Raw genomic sequence first — 19,583 nt, forward strand, 5'->3', positions numbered from 1 at the left:
AGGCAACAGTTCAATCAATGACTATGCTTTGAGGTTTCGTACCCTAGCTGCAGCCAGTGGATGGAATGAGCAATCGCTTCTCACCACCTACCGCATGGTATGGAGCCAGCTCTGCGGCTGCATCTCTTGGCTTACAATGACTCCATTGGGCTTGGGCATTTCATTCGACTGTCCATCCAAGTTGCCAACTGAGTTAGAAATTGTATGGAAGACCGACAGTGCCAGCAGTCCTCCTTATATCATTGCCACCCAGAGTTTAACAGGACACCAGAGCCAGGTCAAGAGCCGATCCAAATTGATCATGCTGACTTCCCCGGCTGAGTGGCAATGGCGGCTTACCCAGAGGCTCTGTTTGTACTGTGGTGCTGGAGGACTTTTTTCTGGCATGTCCAGTTTGACCTCCTCATCCCGTGGTGAGTTTCGTTCACAGGAAAAATGTTAAATCTACTCCATTCACCACTATTGTCCACCTTATTGCCTCTGGTTTTTCTACTCCAGTTTAGAGAACTGCATGGGCCAAAAAAAACCTGGCCCTGGCCCTGGCCCATGGTGTTCAAGCCCTAGCCCGGCCCCAGCCCAACAACGTCTGTAATTTTTCAGCCCGAACCCGACCCGACCCAAGACCAACATCAATATCACTTTAAGCTCTCTCTGATGCGTGCACTCTGATGCGCGCTGTCTCTGCTACACGCACACACATGCTACTAAGAGGTAAAATTTTATTATAGGCCTCAAATATAACTACCACCACCGACAATCATGCCCACAAATATTAATACAGTCCATTACAGAGAAGCATAAGCATGCATTAGAGAATATTATATAGCCAAATGTGTTCCAGCAGTAAATAAAGATTTATGGCCTACCTTTTTTGATGTTAAGTAACTTTACTGAAGAACAACGTTTCAAAGAACTCTTCGCCAACTGGCTAACGTTAAATAATATTAAAAATATAATAAATAAAAAAATCCGTTGAACTGAGTAGGCTACATATGTTGGTCGTCATTCACTGTTTATTCGCGAGAGTTGTGAAGAAAAAGAATAGCATCCACTGTTGAAGGTTTCAGGCTCATTGTTTGTTATGGTAATAAAATCAAAACTCTTTCAAAATGCAGCTTTTCCCGAAGCATTGGGAACTTTTAGTAACTCCCCACGCTCCAACTTCTCCCTGATGCTCTGCGTGGTCAACTGTCACCTAATGCATTGCACGTAGGGCTGGGCGATAAAACGATAACGATATGTATCGCGATAGACACGTGATCGATATCAATAAAAAATGTGTTCGATAAAACGTTCGATATTTTTTTCTTCGTCGGAAGAAACCACAGGTTGCAAAGCAAGTTTGGTTGCATTAACAAAGCCACTCTCTCTCTCAGTGGTAACCTAGCAAAGTAGGGAGTGACACGCTAACAGCACGTGTCAGTTTGGTTGCACCATATCGTTGTCTCGTGCTGCTGGGTTCTTCTTCAGTAACCGGCGATTGATAAGCAGAAAATGAGTGCCCTTCATCTGCATGCCATGCAGGCTAGAATTGCGAAACATTATTGGATAATTCGCTCTATTCGCGTTTGATGTGAACACAGCATAATGAACAGGCTGTGATGTCAAGATTGCAATGCTGGAGTGTGTGTGTGTGTGTGTGTGTGTGTGTGCGGCGCGAGAGAGAGAGACACGCGGGCGCGATCGAACAGTGGAGACATAAAAACATACTCCGTCATTTTGTTAATACAGGACATCATTCAGTCTGCAAAGTGTTTACTTATATTTGTGTAGGCATAGTGCAATAAAACACAACATTGTGCTTTTGTCACACTGTATTTCTTGTCAAACTGTAACCTACAACTGTCACACACCGTTTTAAAAGCAAAACATATTTATCCAACCCCTTTTTAAAACAGTCTGTGTGTTCCATCTTTTGGACATTCATCATATCGCATTTGTTTTCATTTCTTGTCCTCAAAACAGAGCACTAATCTTTTTATTTTTAAGTTACACATTGATTAAAAAAGAAAATGAAATGTGTTGGTAGTATTATTTTATACGGAAATCAATTATTTATAATTCTGATGAGAATAAAGTTAGGGTTAATTACAATTAAGGAAAACAAATATAATGATCTGAAATATAGCAAATTAATTTTAAATTAATTCAGGTACAATTACCAAACATATCTCATATCTATCTTTTTATTAGTTTAATTAATAAACCAATTATATAAAACTATTATCAGTCTACTATAAATAATATGGTTCTATGCCTTTATTAATAAAACTTATTTAAAAAATACAAGGCTTAAGACATTTATAAAAATGCCTTCTATATTTCTGTTTTGCTTTTCACTCCATTGTACCGAAATCGTACCGAACCGTGATGTCTCAAAACAAAATAAAGCGGGGGGCACGTACGTTCACAAACCCCCACCACCCACGTCCCGCCACGCCACTGTCACATTTATTACTCTGAGGAGTTTGCAGGTCTGATTGTGAATTTAGACTTATGTTTACATTTTAATTATTTGAGTTTTCCATGGTTGTGTTGACATTTCTGTCTTGGGATTGTAATCAGAGGAAGGTTAAGTTTAAAATAAAAATGTTTAAATGTAATATATTTTTTCTCCTGGTCCTTATTTTAAATGGGTCATAAAAAAATCAATATCGATATGAAACACTGATATCGTGATACAGTTTTCAGCCATATCGCCCAGCCCTAATTGCACGCGTCACGTTACTCGCGTAATCGCGTATTGCGTTGCATATTTATAATATTATCAATATAACAACATTTCATACAGTAGCCTGCGCATATATTATGGGCACGATGAAAGCAGAGAAGCTAAGTGAGCCCGAGTCCGACCCGAGCCCGATCTGTAAGAAAAAAAAAAGGCCCGAATGGACTTAGCGTGTCGGGCTTTGTCGGGACCCGACAGGCTTGCAGACCTCTACTCCAGTTATCGCCATCATCCACTCAGGGTTAGCTGACAACTTCATATCAGGAGACCTCTGTCGCCAGCTCAACCTCAAGAAGAGGTCTATTGAAACCACCTATCAAGTCCAATCAGTAACTGGAAAACCGCTTAGTCGGGGCCATATTCGTTTTCGTGTGGGACCTCTACAGCTATGAGCAGGCCAGCTGCATGTTTAATCCATCCATTTCCTGGTTCTAACCCATGGTTCGTGACCCAAAATCCCATCCTGTCCTGGTTCACTTGAGATGTCCTAAAGTGGGGCGATAAATGCTTTCATGGCTGTTTACCTGTCCTTCCTAAGCCATCTCCTCTCTGACCCAGAGTTATCTCCCTAAACTCCATGTCTATTGAGAGTCCAGTTAAACAACAACCTGTGGATATACCAACCTGTTATGACCCCTTCAGTGACGTTTTCTGCTCCAAATGAGTCTCACAACTACCGCCTCGCCGACCATGGGACTGTGCGATCGATCTTATGGCAAAATGTATCCACTCGCCATCCCTGAACAGAAGGCCACGGAGGAGTATGTAGAAGAGGCTCTCCAGCAAGGCTACATATGCCCTTCCATGTCTCCTGCTTCTTCCAGTTTTTTTCTTTGTGGCCAAGAAGAACAGAGGCTTTTGCGGCCTTGCATTGATTACCGGGAATTAAACAAGATCACAGTTAAATTCTGTTATCCACTTCCCCTCATCCCAGCAGCCTTGGGACAGCTAAAAGGAGCAACCACTAAGCTGTACCTCCAAAGTGCTTATAACCTCATCCGAATACGTGAGGGGGATGAGTGGAAGACCGCCTTTGTGACACCTACTGGCGATTACAAATACTGAGTCATGCCGTACGGACTCGTCAAAACCCCCTCCGTATTCCAGGACTTCATGAATTGAATCAGTCTTCCATTGAGTTCCTAGGATATAACATCAGTGAAAGGGCATCTTGATAGACCAGGTGAAAGTGGACGCAGTACTCAATTGGCCCATTCCCACCACAGTCAAGAATCTTTCTTATAATCATTTTATATATTCTATTTTCAACAGATAAATTCTCAGAATTACTTGATGAGAATGTTTGGAAAAATAAACATACGTTCTGCAGCATCCAATATGACAGACATGCATTTAAAACCTCTTATATCAAATATTCACTGCTCAGACGCAGGTGATTTATTTCATAAACTCTGAGTCAGTTGTGCCTTTATCAGGGTCTAACATGTTTCAGTCTCAAAATTGCATCTCCCTCCTCTGGACTCAAGAAAATAAATGTTACGGTAAATGGGAACAAGCGGCCAATTAAAGCAGCATGACGGATGACTGTGGTGCTGAGATGACAGGCCGAGTTCCCTAACTACCTGGAGAGAGTTTAGAAATAGAGCGTGTGTCAGAAAGACTATTGTTTCCTGAGCACTGTGGGCGGCTGCATTGATTTCAGCCTCTTATCCTGTAAAAGTTTTACTTGTGAAATATTCCTCTGACTTTCTCTGTTGATTTAATGCACCTCAAATTTAAGTAGCACCTATTAAGGACTGAGCTAAATGTCAAGAGCTCTCTATTGTTTTAAGATCTATTTTTGATTAGTGACGTTTGTGTATTGGCATTTATTAAAAGTCTCTGCCTAATGCAATCCTTAATTAACAATTATTATTATTTAATTTATTCACTAATGCACAGTGAAATGTTCTGAAACGTTAGACTTGCTGTGCAAGCTATTAGTTAATTAAAGGTCAAATATATCTTCAGTAACCTTACATGGTTAAATGGTTTTGGCAATTAATGTCACCCAGAGAATAAATAGTTTGAGATTATGACAGATAGAACAGTACATTAGCCTGTTATATATAATTCATAATAATGATGGATGTACTACTAAAGAATAAGGGAAACAACCGTTAACTATACAGGCCAGAGATGCTGTAAAATCAAAATGTGATTTCTGTTTTCTCTCTCTCTCTATATATATACTTTTTGGTTTCACTTTATTTGGATGGTCCCTTTAACACATTCAGTTGACTAAGTAACGTTGCACCTACATCTCTACTAACTCTCACTAGAGTGTTAGTAGAGTATTAGTAGACTGGTAGGGTTAGGGATAGAATAAGTTGACATGTAGTTGCAAAGTTACTTATAGTCAGTAGAATGTCTGTTGGAGGACCATCACAATAAAGAGTTGGCAGATATTAAGCAGACAGTCTACTGATACTCTAATGAGAGTTAGTTGACATGTAGTTGCAAAGTTACTTATAGTCAACAGAATGTTCAAAAGGGACCATCAAAATAAAGTGTTACCTATTTTTTTTCTTTTTATATCCTCCATGGCATTTTTAAGTCCCACTTGAATGCTCTTCGATGAGAGGTGGTCCCGCTGTGTCCAAAATTTATGAAAAACATCTTGGGACAAGGTATTTTACACTGACAGCTGTCATTGTAAGACAGTTAGCAACTCCATTTTGTTTGTCCGAGTTCGCAACAGTAACTAAGGGGATGGGGCTTACCAATAGGTCAATTGGATGTATGGGTTGAATACATGTAAATGTTATGTTAAATTTGTTTTTAAGTAAGATGTCTTAAAGCTGCATTTGGCCCTCCCCCACTATCAACAAATACCCTCCCACCGAGTTCATGCTCGTCAGTGCGTGTGCACCAGATTTTCAGTGAACACGCCCGTCTCATCAGCATCCAACACCATGGATTATTTGGAGGTATGCTGTCCTGGCTAATCTATCGATAGATTGCAATTGCTAACGTCATTTATACTCTAAAGGAGCTTACTTGATTTTCCGCCATCACTCTTCGTTACTGCGCAAACTTCCACGAACTTCAGGCGTGTGCATGTGATTGTAATGTGCGTGAGGGGTGGCGTGTGCCCGATCTGCGATTGACAGTCAGATCTCACACCTCCCTGCGCTGATTGGACCCGATGATCCGGGAGAAAGATCTATTAGAAAACAAATAACACGCTCCAGGTGGAGTTAGAAGCTCGGTTTTTTTTCTAAAACCACTTTATTTATGTTGTTCTGTCAGATTATAGTGTCAATTTCACTGAATATGATCAAAAAAACTTTGCCGACGGCAGCTTTAAATACATTATAAACAAATTGCATTATTATCGCAGAATATAAATTCAGTCGCTGCATTAGGTTGAAATAGTTAGAAACAAATGATTTAATAAATGGAAATTATTTTAAGGAAAATGTTTTGTATTAATTTACTGTAAATAAATAGATTGCATTTGTCACGGGGGGCTGTGACAAGGAAGCGCATGCAGGAGAGTATAATACAAACAAGGAGAGTCTTTAATCCAACAATCCAAACGATCACAGGGCATAGGAACTCAGGAGAACAGGAAAACATCCATGTTAGATGACACGAGACAAAGACACTGAACCAAAGAGGGAGTATAAATACACATGAACTAATGAGTTAATTAATTAATAATAATAATAATAAAACAGGTGAAAGGAATATATCAATCAAAGGAAGAAACTAACACAAACTGGGAAACTGGGTAAACTAATGCCGAGTTCACACTGCACGATTTTCAATGTAGTCAGATCACAGTTCTTTTCACACTGCATGACTGTAGCATTCAGTCGCTGCTGTGTGCACACTGCATGATGGATCGGCGACAGGGGGTTTCACATTGCATGACTTATCAAGAGGAAGAATCGCCGACAACTGTCTGCTCCGCAAACTACGTTCTCTTACGAGAGGTTCTCTCGTATTGCGTAAGCTAGCTTACGCTACGGGAAAGATTAATCTTTTCTGAGAAATTGAAGCCAAAAAATTATCCTATAATTTTGTATCCATTGTCAACGCAGTTCAGCTGCAGCAGACCATGAGCGGGCTAGCTAGCAGCTCATTGGTTCGCTCACAGAGAACTGCTTAAGCCTATGAGGAGACGCGAATGAACTCTCGGCCAATGAGAGTCTGACATGCTCTCATTGCGTCAGAGCCCGCCGAAACAGGCGTGGTCAGAGAGTATAAATTCGCCTCCCAGGCTGTAAACTCTGATTTTCATCTCTTCAGCGAGGCTACACGCATCTGCTGATCCTGAGGGAAGCCGCCGTCGTCGAAAAGGCAACTCTAGCGAGCATCTGGGAGACTGAGGAAGCCGGCCGTCTTCGCCACCTTCAGCCGTCCTGCGAGCTAGCGCCATCCGACGGATTTGTATCCTTTTTACGAAAAAGCTTCCTGTATTGTATTGTATTGTATCTAGGGCTGTCAAAATTGCTCAAAAAGGACGTTCGAATATTCCCTCTAAAAAAAACACATATATTCGAACTATTCGAATATCTGGTTGCGCATTTTGTCAATGACGCGCATTACGTTAATAACAGGACAAATTAATACAAAGAGACAACTACTTGTATAGGTAGTTTATTTAAGTTTAAGAACTCACGAAGTCCTGGAATGCCCCGCTCTCTGCCAGAACTCGCTCTGACTCTTCCGCCCCGCTTCGCGTTGTGGACGGAGCCGCAGAAAAGGGCTATCTCTCCATTCCCCATGTAGAGGACCTGGTCGCCGCACATTTATGCCCGCTTTCCACGAGATGGCGCTCATCACCTGTGCTTCCCTCTAAAGCCTGCAGAGCGACTTCGAGATTTCACGCCCGCGCTTACTCAGCCGCCGGCCAAGCAGCCTCTGCACTCCACTCCATGTCCGTCCTTCAGATTCTACAGGGCGATTTACTTCGTGAATGGGACGAGAGCGGAAAAAATCCCCCCTCAGTCGCGGATTTAAGGAGCGCCACGGACATTGCCCTTCGCGCTACAAAATCTGCTGCTCAAGCCCTGGGGAAATGCATGGCCGCCATTTGTGTGTCTGAAAGACATTTGTGGCTCACACTCGCCGACATGGGAGATTCTGAGCGCGCCGCCTTTCTCAACGCCCTGCTCTCTCCATCCGGCCTCTTCGGATCTGCTGTCACGGGTATCGTTGACCGTTTCTCCGAAGTGCAGAAAGCCTCCCAGGCCATGAATCTCTTTCTGCCTCGTCGCGCTAGCTCCTCTGCAGGCAGCTCACGTGACCAGCCTCCTGCACGAGCCCCACCCCAGCGCCCAGCTCAGCACAGTCAGACTTCTCAGCGACGCCAGGGCGGCCGCCCTCGTTCTCGCTCTGACAGCCGCCACAGACCGCCGCCTCCCCGGGGGCCACGGCCTAGGATCACGCTGAAACCTGATCACTCGAAGTCTGCCTAGCACAGCAGCCGGACCGCCGTCAAAGTTTCGCCCTCTGTTAGTCCCCGCTCACGCGGCTACTACAGCAGTGTACCCCGCCATTACCAAGCTGGTCCCCTTTCCCGCTTGCATGAGCACAAACGCCGTTTTCACGGCGACCCAGAGAAATCTCAAAAAGAGAATTAAAGCCTCCTGTGCAGAAAATGTGCCCACAACACTGTGTTCACTCATACACAAAAGCATTTCAGTTCAAGTGTTTCTCACAGAGCCCACTCTCATAAAGCGGTCCCAACCCGCTCGAGTTTCAGAGTGCATAAGTGCGCCCACGAGCCCGTGTGCGCGTCCCACCTCTGCTCACTCTGTTACACGGCCCTTAAACTCCTTTCTGAGTGTAAGTCCCGCTGTCATAAACACTATGAGCGCGCCCGCGCAGCCCGCTATGTGCAGCAACGGGGACCATGTAGCCATTCACCCCTTAGCGTTACGCTTCAAAGCGTGGGAAGCTATTCCAGGAATTTCCCAGTGGGTGCTAAACATAATAAGGCTAGGCTATCGCTTACAGTTTCACCGCCGCCCTCCACGTTTCCGAGCACGGCTAGAAACTATTGTGAACCCAGAAGCAGTGACTCTGCTCCGTTCAGAGATAGCAAAACTATTGTGCAAAAGGGCTATAGAGAGAGTTCCTTTATCTATGAGTGAGTCGGGGTTTTACGGCCGTTATTTTCTGGTTCCAAAGAAAGACGGCGGCCTCAGACCAATCTTAGACCTCAGATTTCTGAACAAAGTTCTCATGAAGAGACCGTTCAAAATGCTCACTATCAGAAAACTCCTCGCGCATGTGCGCCAGGGGGACTGGTTCATTTCACTAGATCTGAAAGATGCTTACTTTCAGATTCAGATAAATCCCCTTCACAGGCCATTCTTACGTTTCGCCTTCGAAGGCCAGGTTTATCAATACACCGTCCTTCCGTTCGGCCTATCCCTAGCACCCCGCACGTTCACGAAGTGCATGGATGCGGCGCTCGCCCCCCTGCGGAGTCAGGGGCTGCGAATACTGAACTATTTGGACGACTGGCTGATTTTGGCACAATCATAGAGGGAGCTACTGTTTCATCGTACAGTTCTCCTCGACCATCTGAAAGCTTTGGGCCTCTCTGTCAACCGGACAAAGAGCGCACTACAACCCAGTCAGACTATCTCCTTCTTGGGTATAGAGCTAGGTCACGATGACGGCTCGTCTGTCAACACAGCGCGCGCTTCGTGTTCAGCGTCTCGCCGCATCTTTTCAGATGAACAGACTCACACCTCTGAAATCTTTTCAGAAGGCGTTGGGTTACATGGCCTCAGCCTCCGCAGTGCTCCAGCTGGGGTTACTGCGCATGCGCCCGCTTCAGCTCTGGTTGAAGAGCCGTGTGTCTCACCGCGCGTGGACCACGGGCCGCCAGCTGATAAAGGTAACGCAGACCTGTATCACAGCTCTGCAGCCATGGACCGCGGCAGAATGGTTTCAGCGGGGCGTTTCCATGGGGACCTTTTCTCGCCGAAAAGTTTCGACAGACACATCCAACACGGGTTGGGGTGCGGTCTGCGAGTGCCCACCGGCCTTCGGCCCCTGGTCAGCTCAGGAGAGTCTCCTCCACATAAACTGTTTGGAGATGCTGGCGGTCGAGAACGCGCTCACGCGCTTTCTTCCGCGCATTCACGGTCACCACGTGCTGATCCGTTCGGACAATATAGCCGTGGTCTCCTATCTAAACCGTCAGGGCGGAGTCAGATCCAGGAATCTCTTCCAGCTGACAGAACGCATCTTAGTTTGGTCTCAGTGTCACCTGCTCTCGCTCAGAGCGACGCACGTGCCGGGTCATCTGAACGACGGTCCAGACAGTCTGTCCAGGAACCCCATTCCCCCCGGGGAATGGTCCCTGCACACTCTTACAGTCCAAAAGCTGTGGCGAATATTCGGCAGAGCAGAGGTGGATCTCTTCGCCTCAGAAGAGAACACCCACTGCCCAATATTTTTCTCAAAGAGCGAGGACGCGCTAGCCCAGACCTGGCCCAGCCGCCCGCTTTATGCATTCCCTCTGGTTTCTCTGCTACCACAGGTGCTTCAGAGAATCAGGGAAACACGCCACTCGGTGCTCCTCATAGCCCCGCGTTGGGAGGGTCAGACTTGGTTTCCGGAGCTCACTCAGCTGTCACAGACAGCCCAGTGGCCCATTCCAGTCAGAGCAGATCTCCTCTCCCAAGCTCGCGGCACGATCTGGCATCCCCACCCAGAGCGCTGGGCGCTACATGCGTGGGTGATCAACGACTACCCGTTGCTTTGCCAGAGGGAGTGTTAAACACGATCATGCAGGCTAGAGCGGCTTCTACTAGAAGGCTCTATGCGTCTAAATGGTCTGTGTTCTCTAAATGGTGCACCGACAGAAATTTGGACCCACGGTCATGGGAGGTCCCTTCCTTGCTAGTTTTTCTCCAAGAGATGTTGGACAAGGGCAGGTCCCCGTCCACTCTCAAGGTGTATGTGGCAGCCATCGCAGCGTTCGTTGAACCCCGGCGCGGCCAGTCACTGGGCAAAGATGGCTTGGTCATCCGCTTCCTCAGGGGAGCTAGAAGGATGAACCCCCCGCGCCCCCCTTCGGTGCCGATTTGGGACCTTTCCATAGTTCTCGAAGCTATGAAAGCCCCCCCATTCGAACCGCTAAACACCGTGGACCTCAAATACCTTTCGCTCAAAACCGTTTTTCTGCTCGCGCTCGCGTCAGTTAAACGTGTGGGAGACCTTCACGCGCTGTCCAGTAGCGCTTCCTGTCTCGAGTTTGGGCCCAATGACTCCTTAGTCGTTCTCAAACCTAGACATGGTTATGTCCCAAAAGCGATTGGTACCCCGTTCAGGGCACAAGTTATTTCCCTATCGGCTCTGCCTATATCCGATAGCGAATCTGACTCTAATCTCCTGTGTCCGGTCAGGGCCCTGAGATTATTCGCACTGCTCCGGTCAGACAATCTGAGCAGCTTTTTGTTTCGTTCGGTGGGCGCACCAAAGGGTTGGCCGCCTCGAAACAGACTCTATCCAGATGGATAGTTGATGCCATTGCAGCCGCATACGCATCAAAAGACCTGCCATGCCCTCTGGGCATCAGGGCTCATTCCACTAGAGGCATGGCCTCATCGTGGGCATGGTCCAGCGGAATTTCCATTCATGACATTTGTGTGGCAGCGGGATGGGCTTCCCCCTCCACCTTTGTCAGATTTTACAATCTGGAAGTTCCCGCCTTGCAGGCTAAACTACTAGCAGTCTAGTATGTTACAGCTCTTCTGGTTGAGCTGCACTATAGGGAGTTATTCACTCAGACCGGTTTCGCTCTGTCCCTCTCTATCATGTGCTTATGTACTACACAATCTCCGGCCCGCTCTGCTGGCCTTTGTCACATGTACATTTATTCCCACTCATAAGGGTTCCCTGGGGTCTCCCCTGAGACTCATAGTGGATGCTTAGCACGCACGGCGTTGACCAGGTGTTCCCGTAGCGTAAGCTAGCTTACGCAATACGAGAGAACCTCTCGTAAGAGAACGAATCGGTTACCTAACGTAACCTCGGTTCTCTCTAGATGAGGGAACGAGTATTGCGTTCCTGGCCGTGCTTGTGCTACTAGCGTTCTCGCTTCATTCTATGAAAACCAGAGTTTACAGCCTGGGAGGCGAATTTATACTCTCTGACCACGCCCGTTTCGGCGGGCTCTGACGCAATGAGAGCATGTCAGACTCTCATTGGCCGAAAGTTTATTCGCGTCTCCTCATAGGCTTAAGCAGTTCTCTGTGAGCGAACCAATGAGCTGCTAGCTAGCCCGCTCATGGTCTGCGCAGCTGAACTGCGTTGACAATGGATACAAAATTATAGGATAATAATTTTTTGGCTTCAATTTCTCAGAAAATATGAATCTTTCCCGTAGCGTAAGCTAGCTTACGCAATACTCGTTCCCTCATCTAGAGAGAACCGAGGTTACGTTAGGTAACCGATTCGTTTCATTTTCAGTCAGAATACATTCACACAGCATTTTGAATCGCCGACAGGTCCAGATATTTAGCATGCCAAATATCTCATGGGAGTCGGCGACTCATCGGCGATTTTCTCAGATTGCATCTTTGATAATTCACACTGCATGATCATCACTCGCGTGAACGAGCACCGATTTGGCTATGATTTCGGGCATTTGCCGGCGATTTCGCAAAACCTGTCGGAGAGTGAAAATCGGGCCTAAAATCGCGCAGTGTGAACTCGGCATTAGAATGACAAAACTGAACATAAACCTGACAGCATTTTAAATTTACTGGATTAGGTATTGAAAAAGAAACAAAATCTATAATAGTATTTCATTAAATATTATTTCATTAACGGGTAACTCTTGCCAAAATTTAGCCTAGGCTCTTTTTGTTAATCTACCCGAGTCAAACTTTCGAGTAAAAACATAATTAGAATGGAAACGCCACTTTTAAGATTGACTGTATTTTCGTTTGAGGTCAAATTGCCTTTTGAATGGGAGTGCATGGGGCAATTATATGATAGCATCAAAATCGCTATTTTTAAAACACTAAGAAGGCTCGACACAACATGAAACTGTGCTCGAAGTATCACCAGGGGCTCTACACATGAACTTGAGCATTGACAACATTGTTTTGTGTACACAAAGTTTACTAAAAAGAAGGGTATTTTATGACTCACTTTATCAGTTAAGTGTTTCCGGCCGCCGGCAATTTGTCAGTCAAAAATAGTCGATCTCAGAATGCAACGTAACAGGGAGAGTAAAGATGGAAAGCTTCTAAAGCTTAGTTCCATATAAATTCACGGATAATTTGTTGTTTTGTCGTTAGTGAAAATCAATATCGACCTTGTATTTAAAAAAGGATCCTCATATAATAATGAAATGATTCAGTGATACAGATCGAATATTTTTGACTGACAAAATGTCGGCAGCCGGGAAGAACATTAGCTACAGTGAGTTGTTCAAAACCTTTTTTTTTTGTAAACTTTGTGTACACAAACAATGTAGTCAATGCTCAAGGTCATGTGTAGAGCCCCTGGTGATGCTTCGAGCACAGTTTTATGTTGTGTCGAGCCTTCTTAGTGTTTTAAAAATAGCAATTTTGATGCTATCATATAAGTGCCCCATGCACTCCCATTCAAAAGGCAATTTGACCTAATACGAAAATACGGTCAATCTTAAAAGTGGCGTGTCCATTCTAATTATGCTTTTACACGAAAGTTTGACTTGGGTAGATAAACAAAAAGAGCCTAGGTTCAATTTTGGCAAGAGTTACCTTTTAAATAATTATATTTACTGTATTTTTCTTCTCTTGTTTATCACACAAATTATTATTTTTTTCTTTTTACAATCACTGGGACCCATTTCTCAACACTTTTTCAAAACTCTTCACACAGTTCCCCTAACCAACTTTCAACTTGGCACAACAGTTCATTTAAACATTCAAAATACACTAAAACTAAACTATCACTCATAAAACACTAACAGGTAGCATGACAATTTTTTATGTAGTAAATTTTCTTTAGAAGACAAGAATGACAGCTGTCTACTGTTCAGAATTCTCTATATGGTCAACGTTTTCATTTCAGTACAAAATTATTCCTGAGTTTCCCCTTTTGGTTATGGTAATGTAATGGAGCACATGTAGTGATCAGCTACATCTACAGTTCCCTTTTGATAAAATGGAAGCCCCACACCCTCCACTCCTCCAACTTAACAGCCAGTAACTCCTTATTCCCAATGTCGTAATTCTGTTCCGAAGGAGTGAGACGATCAGAAAAAAAGAGAGCATGGGTGTACTCTGTCGTCCAAAGGTGATCTCTGGGACAATATTGCCCCCACTCCTACCTCCGACACATCTACCTCCGCAATGAATTGAGACAGGTTGGGGTTGGTGAGAATAGGAGTTGAAATGAAGCGGCTCTTTAAGTTTTCAAAGGCCTCCTGAGTCTGCGTCGATCAACAGAAACGCATTTGTGTGGAGGTGAGATTAGTCAGCAGTAGTGCCACCTGACTAAAACTCCGAATGAATCGCCTGTATAATTGGCGAACCCCATAAATCGCTGGACCGCCTTACGACTATCTGGGGTGTTCCAATCAGCAACCACTTTTACCTTGGCAGGATCCATTCGGATGCCTTCGGGCGACAGAACGAAACCCTGTAACGGAACCGACCGTGCGTGAAACTCGCATTTCACCTTAACGAACAAATGATTCTCGAGTAGCCGCTGCAACACTCGCCTGACGTGCTGGACATGGTCACGCTCATTCTGGGAGAAGATCAGGATGTTGTCGAGGTAAACAAATACAAACCGGTCGACCATGTCCCTGAGCACGTCGCTCCCTCCAAGAGTTCAAAAGCCGAACGACAAAGAGTGGCTATGCTTTAATCTTTACCTTGATGTCATACAGCCCCCGATAATCAATACAGGGAGGGACGCAACGACTCATCTTTCTTTCACACGAAGAAGAACCCCGACCCAGCCGGAAAGGAAGGACGTATTATACCGGCTAACAGAGAATCGCTGATGTATCTCTCCATGGCCTTCCTCTCAGGACCAGAGAGCGAGTAAAGGCGCCCTTTAGGTAGAGAAATGCCAGGCCATAAATCTATCGTCGTACGGGAGGTGCAGAGGGAGAGATGTAGCTCCTGACTTACCGAACACCGCTCTCAAGTCATGGTAAGCTTCCGGTACATCCGCCAGGTTCACTGGTTCCTCCTGTAATGCAGAAACTGACATTAAAGGAGAATATGCTGTAAGATGCACTAAACGCAGAGATAAACAAAATGAGCTCCATGCCAACACAGAATTAATAGCCAAGTCAATGTGAGGGTTATGCTTAACCAGTTCCCCAAGACCACTAGAGCGGAAGGAGAGTGTATAAGCGTAAAAGGAGGAATCGATTCTCCTCTGCATGATTGCCCGAAATGGTGCAGTTGACAAGGCTAGTGGAATGAGTAATCCTGGTGAGAGGAGTATACCACAAAGTGTTCTGGCTGAAATCGGTTCGGAATATCCAAGCGCTCAGCCAGTCCAATATAGGTCGACCAATCCGTCGAGACAAGGGGGTAATTCCAAGGAATACATCTCGTCTTTGATCTGTTCAGCTAATCATGGAGAAAGTGGTCCAACTGAGCTTTGGGATTCCAACCACAGGATGCTGCGAGTGAACAGAACTCGATAAAATATTCCGACACGGGCCGAGATCCCTGCTGTAACAGCGACAATGCTCGTGCCACTTTGGTACCCAATGCTGAATGGTCAAAGACTTTATGAAGCTCCTGTGAGAAATCCTCGTATGATTTGGAGCAATCGTGCTCATTGTCCCACATGGCCGTTCACTACTCTCTTGCGAGCCCGGCGAGGTGCATGATGATGAAGCCACCCTGGACCTCTTCGTTAAAAAGCAGGAAGGCTGCAGTGACAAAGTCAAGGGATTTTGATTACTGATGACATATTCAATAACCACTTTGTTTGCAAACATATTTACAGAAAATCTATTCCAGCATCATCTTTCAAATGGTTGATGTTATACAATGTTAATTGGAGTCTGGTCTGGTCTCTTCCACAAAAATATATTTTAAAATGCCCCTATTATGCTATTTTAAAGTTTCCTAATGTTGTTTTGGAGTCTCCTACAACAGGTTTAGATGCATCAAAGGTCAAAGTTGCATCAAAGTTTCATTTTCTCATAATATACATTTGCACATCACCACATTTTTCAATGATTCTCAAACCGATTATTTGACTTATACTTATTTATTTACAGAGTATTTTTCTAATTTATTGAGGTGAACGTGGGAACTGTATCAATAACAGTGCATACATTAGCTTAGCTCTAGTGTGAATGACTGATGTAACATAAACGTTGGTAAAACAAATCTTGCTCCATGCTTCATTTTTACTCAAAGTAGTAAAAACGACAGACAATCTGCATCAATAGACACAATTTTAGGTAATAGTGGCCCACAACTGATTAGCAGAAGACAGTAATAATAACGTGAGTTAGCCAGTTAGCAGGAGAGCTACACAATATAAAACTCAAAACGAAGTATTTTGAACACCGGTAGAATATATACATCAATTATTAGTCATACTTACAGGTTGTGATTCTGAGGAGCAAGTTAGTCCAAATTAACTGGGTACTGACCCGTCTTTCAAGAGCAAGCATTTTGTGAATCCTTCATTGAACTCTGAGATTTGAGAAGCAGTCGTCAGTAAAATAAAGGGAACATGGCAAAAGTTTAGGATTATACTGCAGTGGTATAGTGGTAAAGATGCATTTTAACCACTGATATACACATGCTCATCCTTGGGCAGTGGACAAAAATTGGCTTTACCTTCACACTGTAGAGCACAGCGTCTTCTCAAAACGTGACTCTGTCCATTATCCACAGGAATCAGCTGCAGTGTTTGAGGGGATTCAAGTTTTCCCTGGTGTGCGCGCAATAAGTGGGCGAGTAATATGCTAATATTTCGTCTTGACGTCACAACGAAACGGCTTAGGATTCGTTTGAAAACGATTAATTTAATTGATTCAGAGTCTTACTCTTACTTTTGAGAGACAATAAATTTATATACGGTGCACTTTTAGATTTTAAACTTTGCAGGATGTTTTCATTCACTTAGAGCTATGTTACATACATTAAAAAGGTAATTTTCAAAAATCCATAAAAGGGGCAATTTAACAAACAAAATTCACATTTAAAATATTACATAGATGCTACCCTCGTAATAGTACTCAATAAGTATATCCAAAACATTGAAAATAAATTCCCTTTCTGTGATGTAGAAGAGACAATTATAGGCTAAATCTTTTTTGTGAATGTGTTTGTGTTAATGTAGGCCTACCTATCTCTCAGAAAAAAAGAAAAAAAAAACATGTCAGAATATTTATTAAGACCTTTAATATTATTTTTCTTTATCACAATTCAAATTTGCATATCAAGTAGGCTACATTGTTAATATATTCATGATACCTTTTTTTTTTTTAATTCACAAATGCAAATTCTTGGTTAAGATCCCACTACTGTCAAATTTTCTGATAGACTATAATTATATGTTTTGTCTTTGATGGGCATAATTTTAAAAAAAAAAAATCTTTGAAAAGTCAACCATGTTTAACATTGTAGGCCTATGATTGTACTTATTTGTTGTTGCTGGTTTTTTCTTCCCCTCTGGCTCTTTCGTGAAATATGTCTTGTTTTTTTATTGTTCCTGTTGGTATGTATTTGTTACAATTTCTCTTTTTTTGGCTTTAATAACATTTTTTTTTTTTTTTTAAACACCCTCACTTGCACTCTCAGGCTTCAGATCTGCGTATTTCTTGCGCAACACTCCAGTGTTGGTTGCACTGAAACACGCCTGCTGTAGTTTGAACCCGGCGCGCAGCAGCCAATCAGAGCGTAGGTTTTTGTCTCGCGCAGGGCCGCTGCGTGTTCACTCATCATGGTGAGTCCAAGAAAATACACAGTTTATTCACATAAATACAATACTGGAGTATTCTAGCAACTACAAATGACACATATAAAGATTGAATTGTGTTTTCGGTTGAATTACAGACGGTTGTATTGAAGTAAAGGGTATATTATGGACAAAATAAAGCTTGGTTAGCATATAAGCTAATGTGAATGAGTGACTGATGCTAAAGCTAAAGCTAATGTGTGTTTGAATGAGAATTTATTATTGTGAATTTTACAGCACAGTGATACATATCTGATTGTGTTAAACATTTATGTTTGTAAGCAGTTTGTTTATGGATATCCGTTTCCTTAAGCTGACGGTATTGGTGTTGATAACATTATTAGACTAACGACGTTAGAGAATATCAACTTAATCACACTGATAAAGTTATTTTAGTTTTCATTGATGGTCGACGATTGATAGTCGATTTATCCCTGATAAACTCTCATAAAACTATGTTAAACTAGTAAAGTTTGAGTGATTGTTAATTGAGTTCTTATGTGCTTGGCTTGTTAAGGGCAGTAAGATGGTTTGAAATAAGAATCTTTATTTGTCATTATTATACAAAAGAGTACAACGAAATTATATGCAATCATACTCGGCGCAAAATCAATCTCCCACGTTACAAACAATTGCCCAATGTGCAATTATTTTATATAACATATTTTACAAATAACTGAGACTGGTAAACAGTAAACTGAAATGTGTGTGTGTGTGTGTATATATATAAACGTATAACAAACCAGTGATTAAAATGTATTTTATATATACCTTATAACCTTCTGGCTTTTTAGATAACAAAATATCTACTTTTAGGCCAGCAATTATGCTAGTTGGTTAGAGTGAACTATTCAAGAAACATCTGACATTGAAGGTTCATATAAGCTTGGCTCTGTCATTAGACTTGGGAAAACATCATCAGACTTTAGATCAGTGATGTGCAGCATCTTTATCAGAGCTGTGGTTACTGTAATGGACTCTCTTGTTCATAACAGTCCTCGACTGATGCTAATAGTGGCCCCAGTCATGCACCACCTTTTCCTGGTGTTCCACCTTCAGGAATCCCCCTGCCCTTTGTAAGTTGGTGTTGAAAAGCCTTAACTGTAATGTCATCTCTCTTTCTCTTTTACTCTCTCTCTCTCTCTCTCTCTCTCTCTCTCTCTCTCTCTCTCTCTCTCTCTCTCTCTCTCTCTCTCTCTCTCTCTCTCTCTTTGCTGCTGCTTAGTTGTGTTCACACACTAATTAATTCCTCATTTATTTTTGTGTTTTCCAAAGATGGGGCCACCAGGAATCCCGCCTCACTTCCCTCCAATGGGAATGCCACCCATGGGTCAGAGGCCGCCCAGCATGGCCCCCATGCCCCCAGGAATAATGCCCCCCATGATGCCCCCAATGGGAGCTCCACCCATGGGACAGGTAAGAACTAATAGCAAACACTGCTTTTCGTTTTGAAAGGATGCAGTGTTTTTAAAACCATTTTTTTTCTTCTTCTGGGTTTTCATATTTCACAAGTGGCAGAGCACAATGATTTTGTATGGTACATGAGGTTTCTGTGTCAGAATGTTATTCATATTATTGATCATGATGTAAGTTCTCTATCAGATTCTGTACTCTTAGAGTATGCAGATTTGTCACATGAACAACTTGTCTGTAGTTTTGTCATTGTTCATGCATAGAGGTCACTACAGTGGACAGCTATTAAAAAAAGCATTTTCTTGAATTTTTTGCACGGGTTTTGATGGCATAGTTGGACATCAACCTCTACAGTGGATCCTGGTGCATCATCCTATACATTGCAACCAAGTGGCAAGCCGTTGTGTGTCGTTTTTTCCCCCCCCCTCAAAACTAAGATGGCCAATGGTCAGTTATAAATGCCAAGTTGCTCCGAAATATCCACCCATTCCTTCTATCCTAGGAGACTCTTGTAGGTAAAAAAAAA

At 43.4% G+C, this 19,583-nt stretch overlaps 1 protein-coding gene across 1 annotated transcript in view; it reads left to right on the forward strand.

Moving 5' to 3' along the window:
* The first annotated feature begins 17,574 nt into the window (after positions 1 to 17,574).
* prpf40a (PRP40 pre-mRNA processing factor 40 homolog A) overlaps positions 17,575 to 19,583 on the forward strand; it is a 50,658-nt gene continuing 48,649 nt past the window's right edge. The window contains exons 1-3 of the mRNA XM_056252242.1: positions 17,575 to 17,632; positions 18,640 to 18,720; positions 18,920 to 19,060. Of these exons, the coding sequence (XP_056108217.1) occupies positions 17,630 to 17,632; positions 18,640 to 18,720; positions 18,920 to 19,060 (225 nt within the window). The 5' untranslated portion in view covers positions 17,575 to 17,629. The remainder of the gene's footprint in view (positions 17,633 to 18,639; positions 18,721 to 18,919; positions 19,061 to 19,583) is intronic.

This window comes from Rhinichthys klamathensis, unplaced genomic scaffold (genome assembly GCF_029890125.1).
Source record: "Rhinichthys klamathensis goyatoka isolate OS25496 unplaced genomic scaffold, OSU_Roscu_1.1 h1tg000093l_1, whole genome shotgun sequence".
Lineage (NCBI taxonomy): Eukaryota > Metazoa > Chordata > Actinopteri > Cypriniformes > Leuciscidae > Rhinichthys > Rhinichthys klamathensis.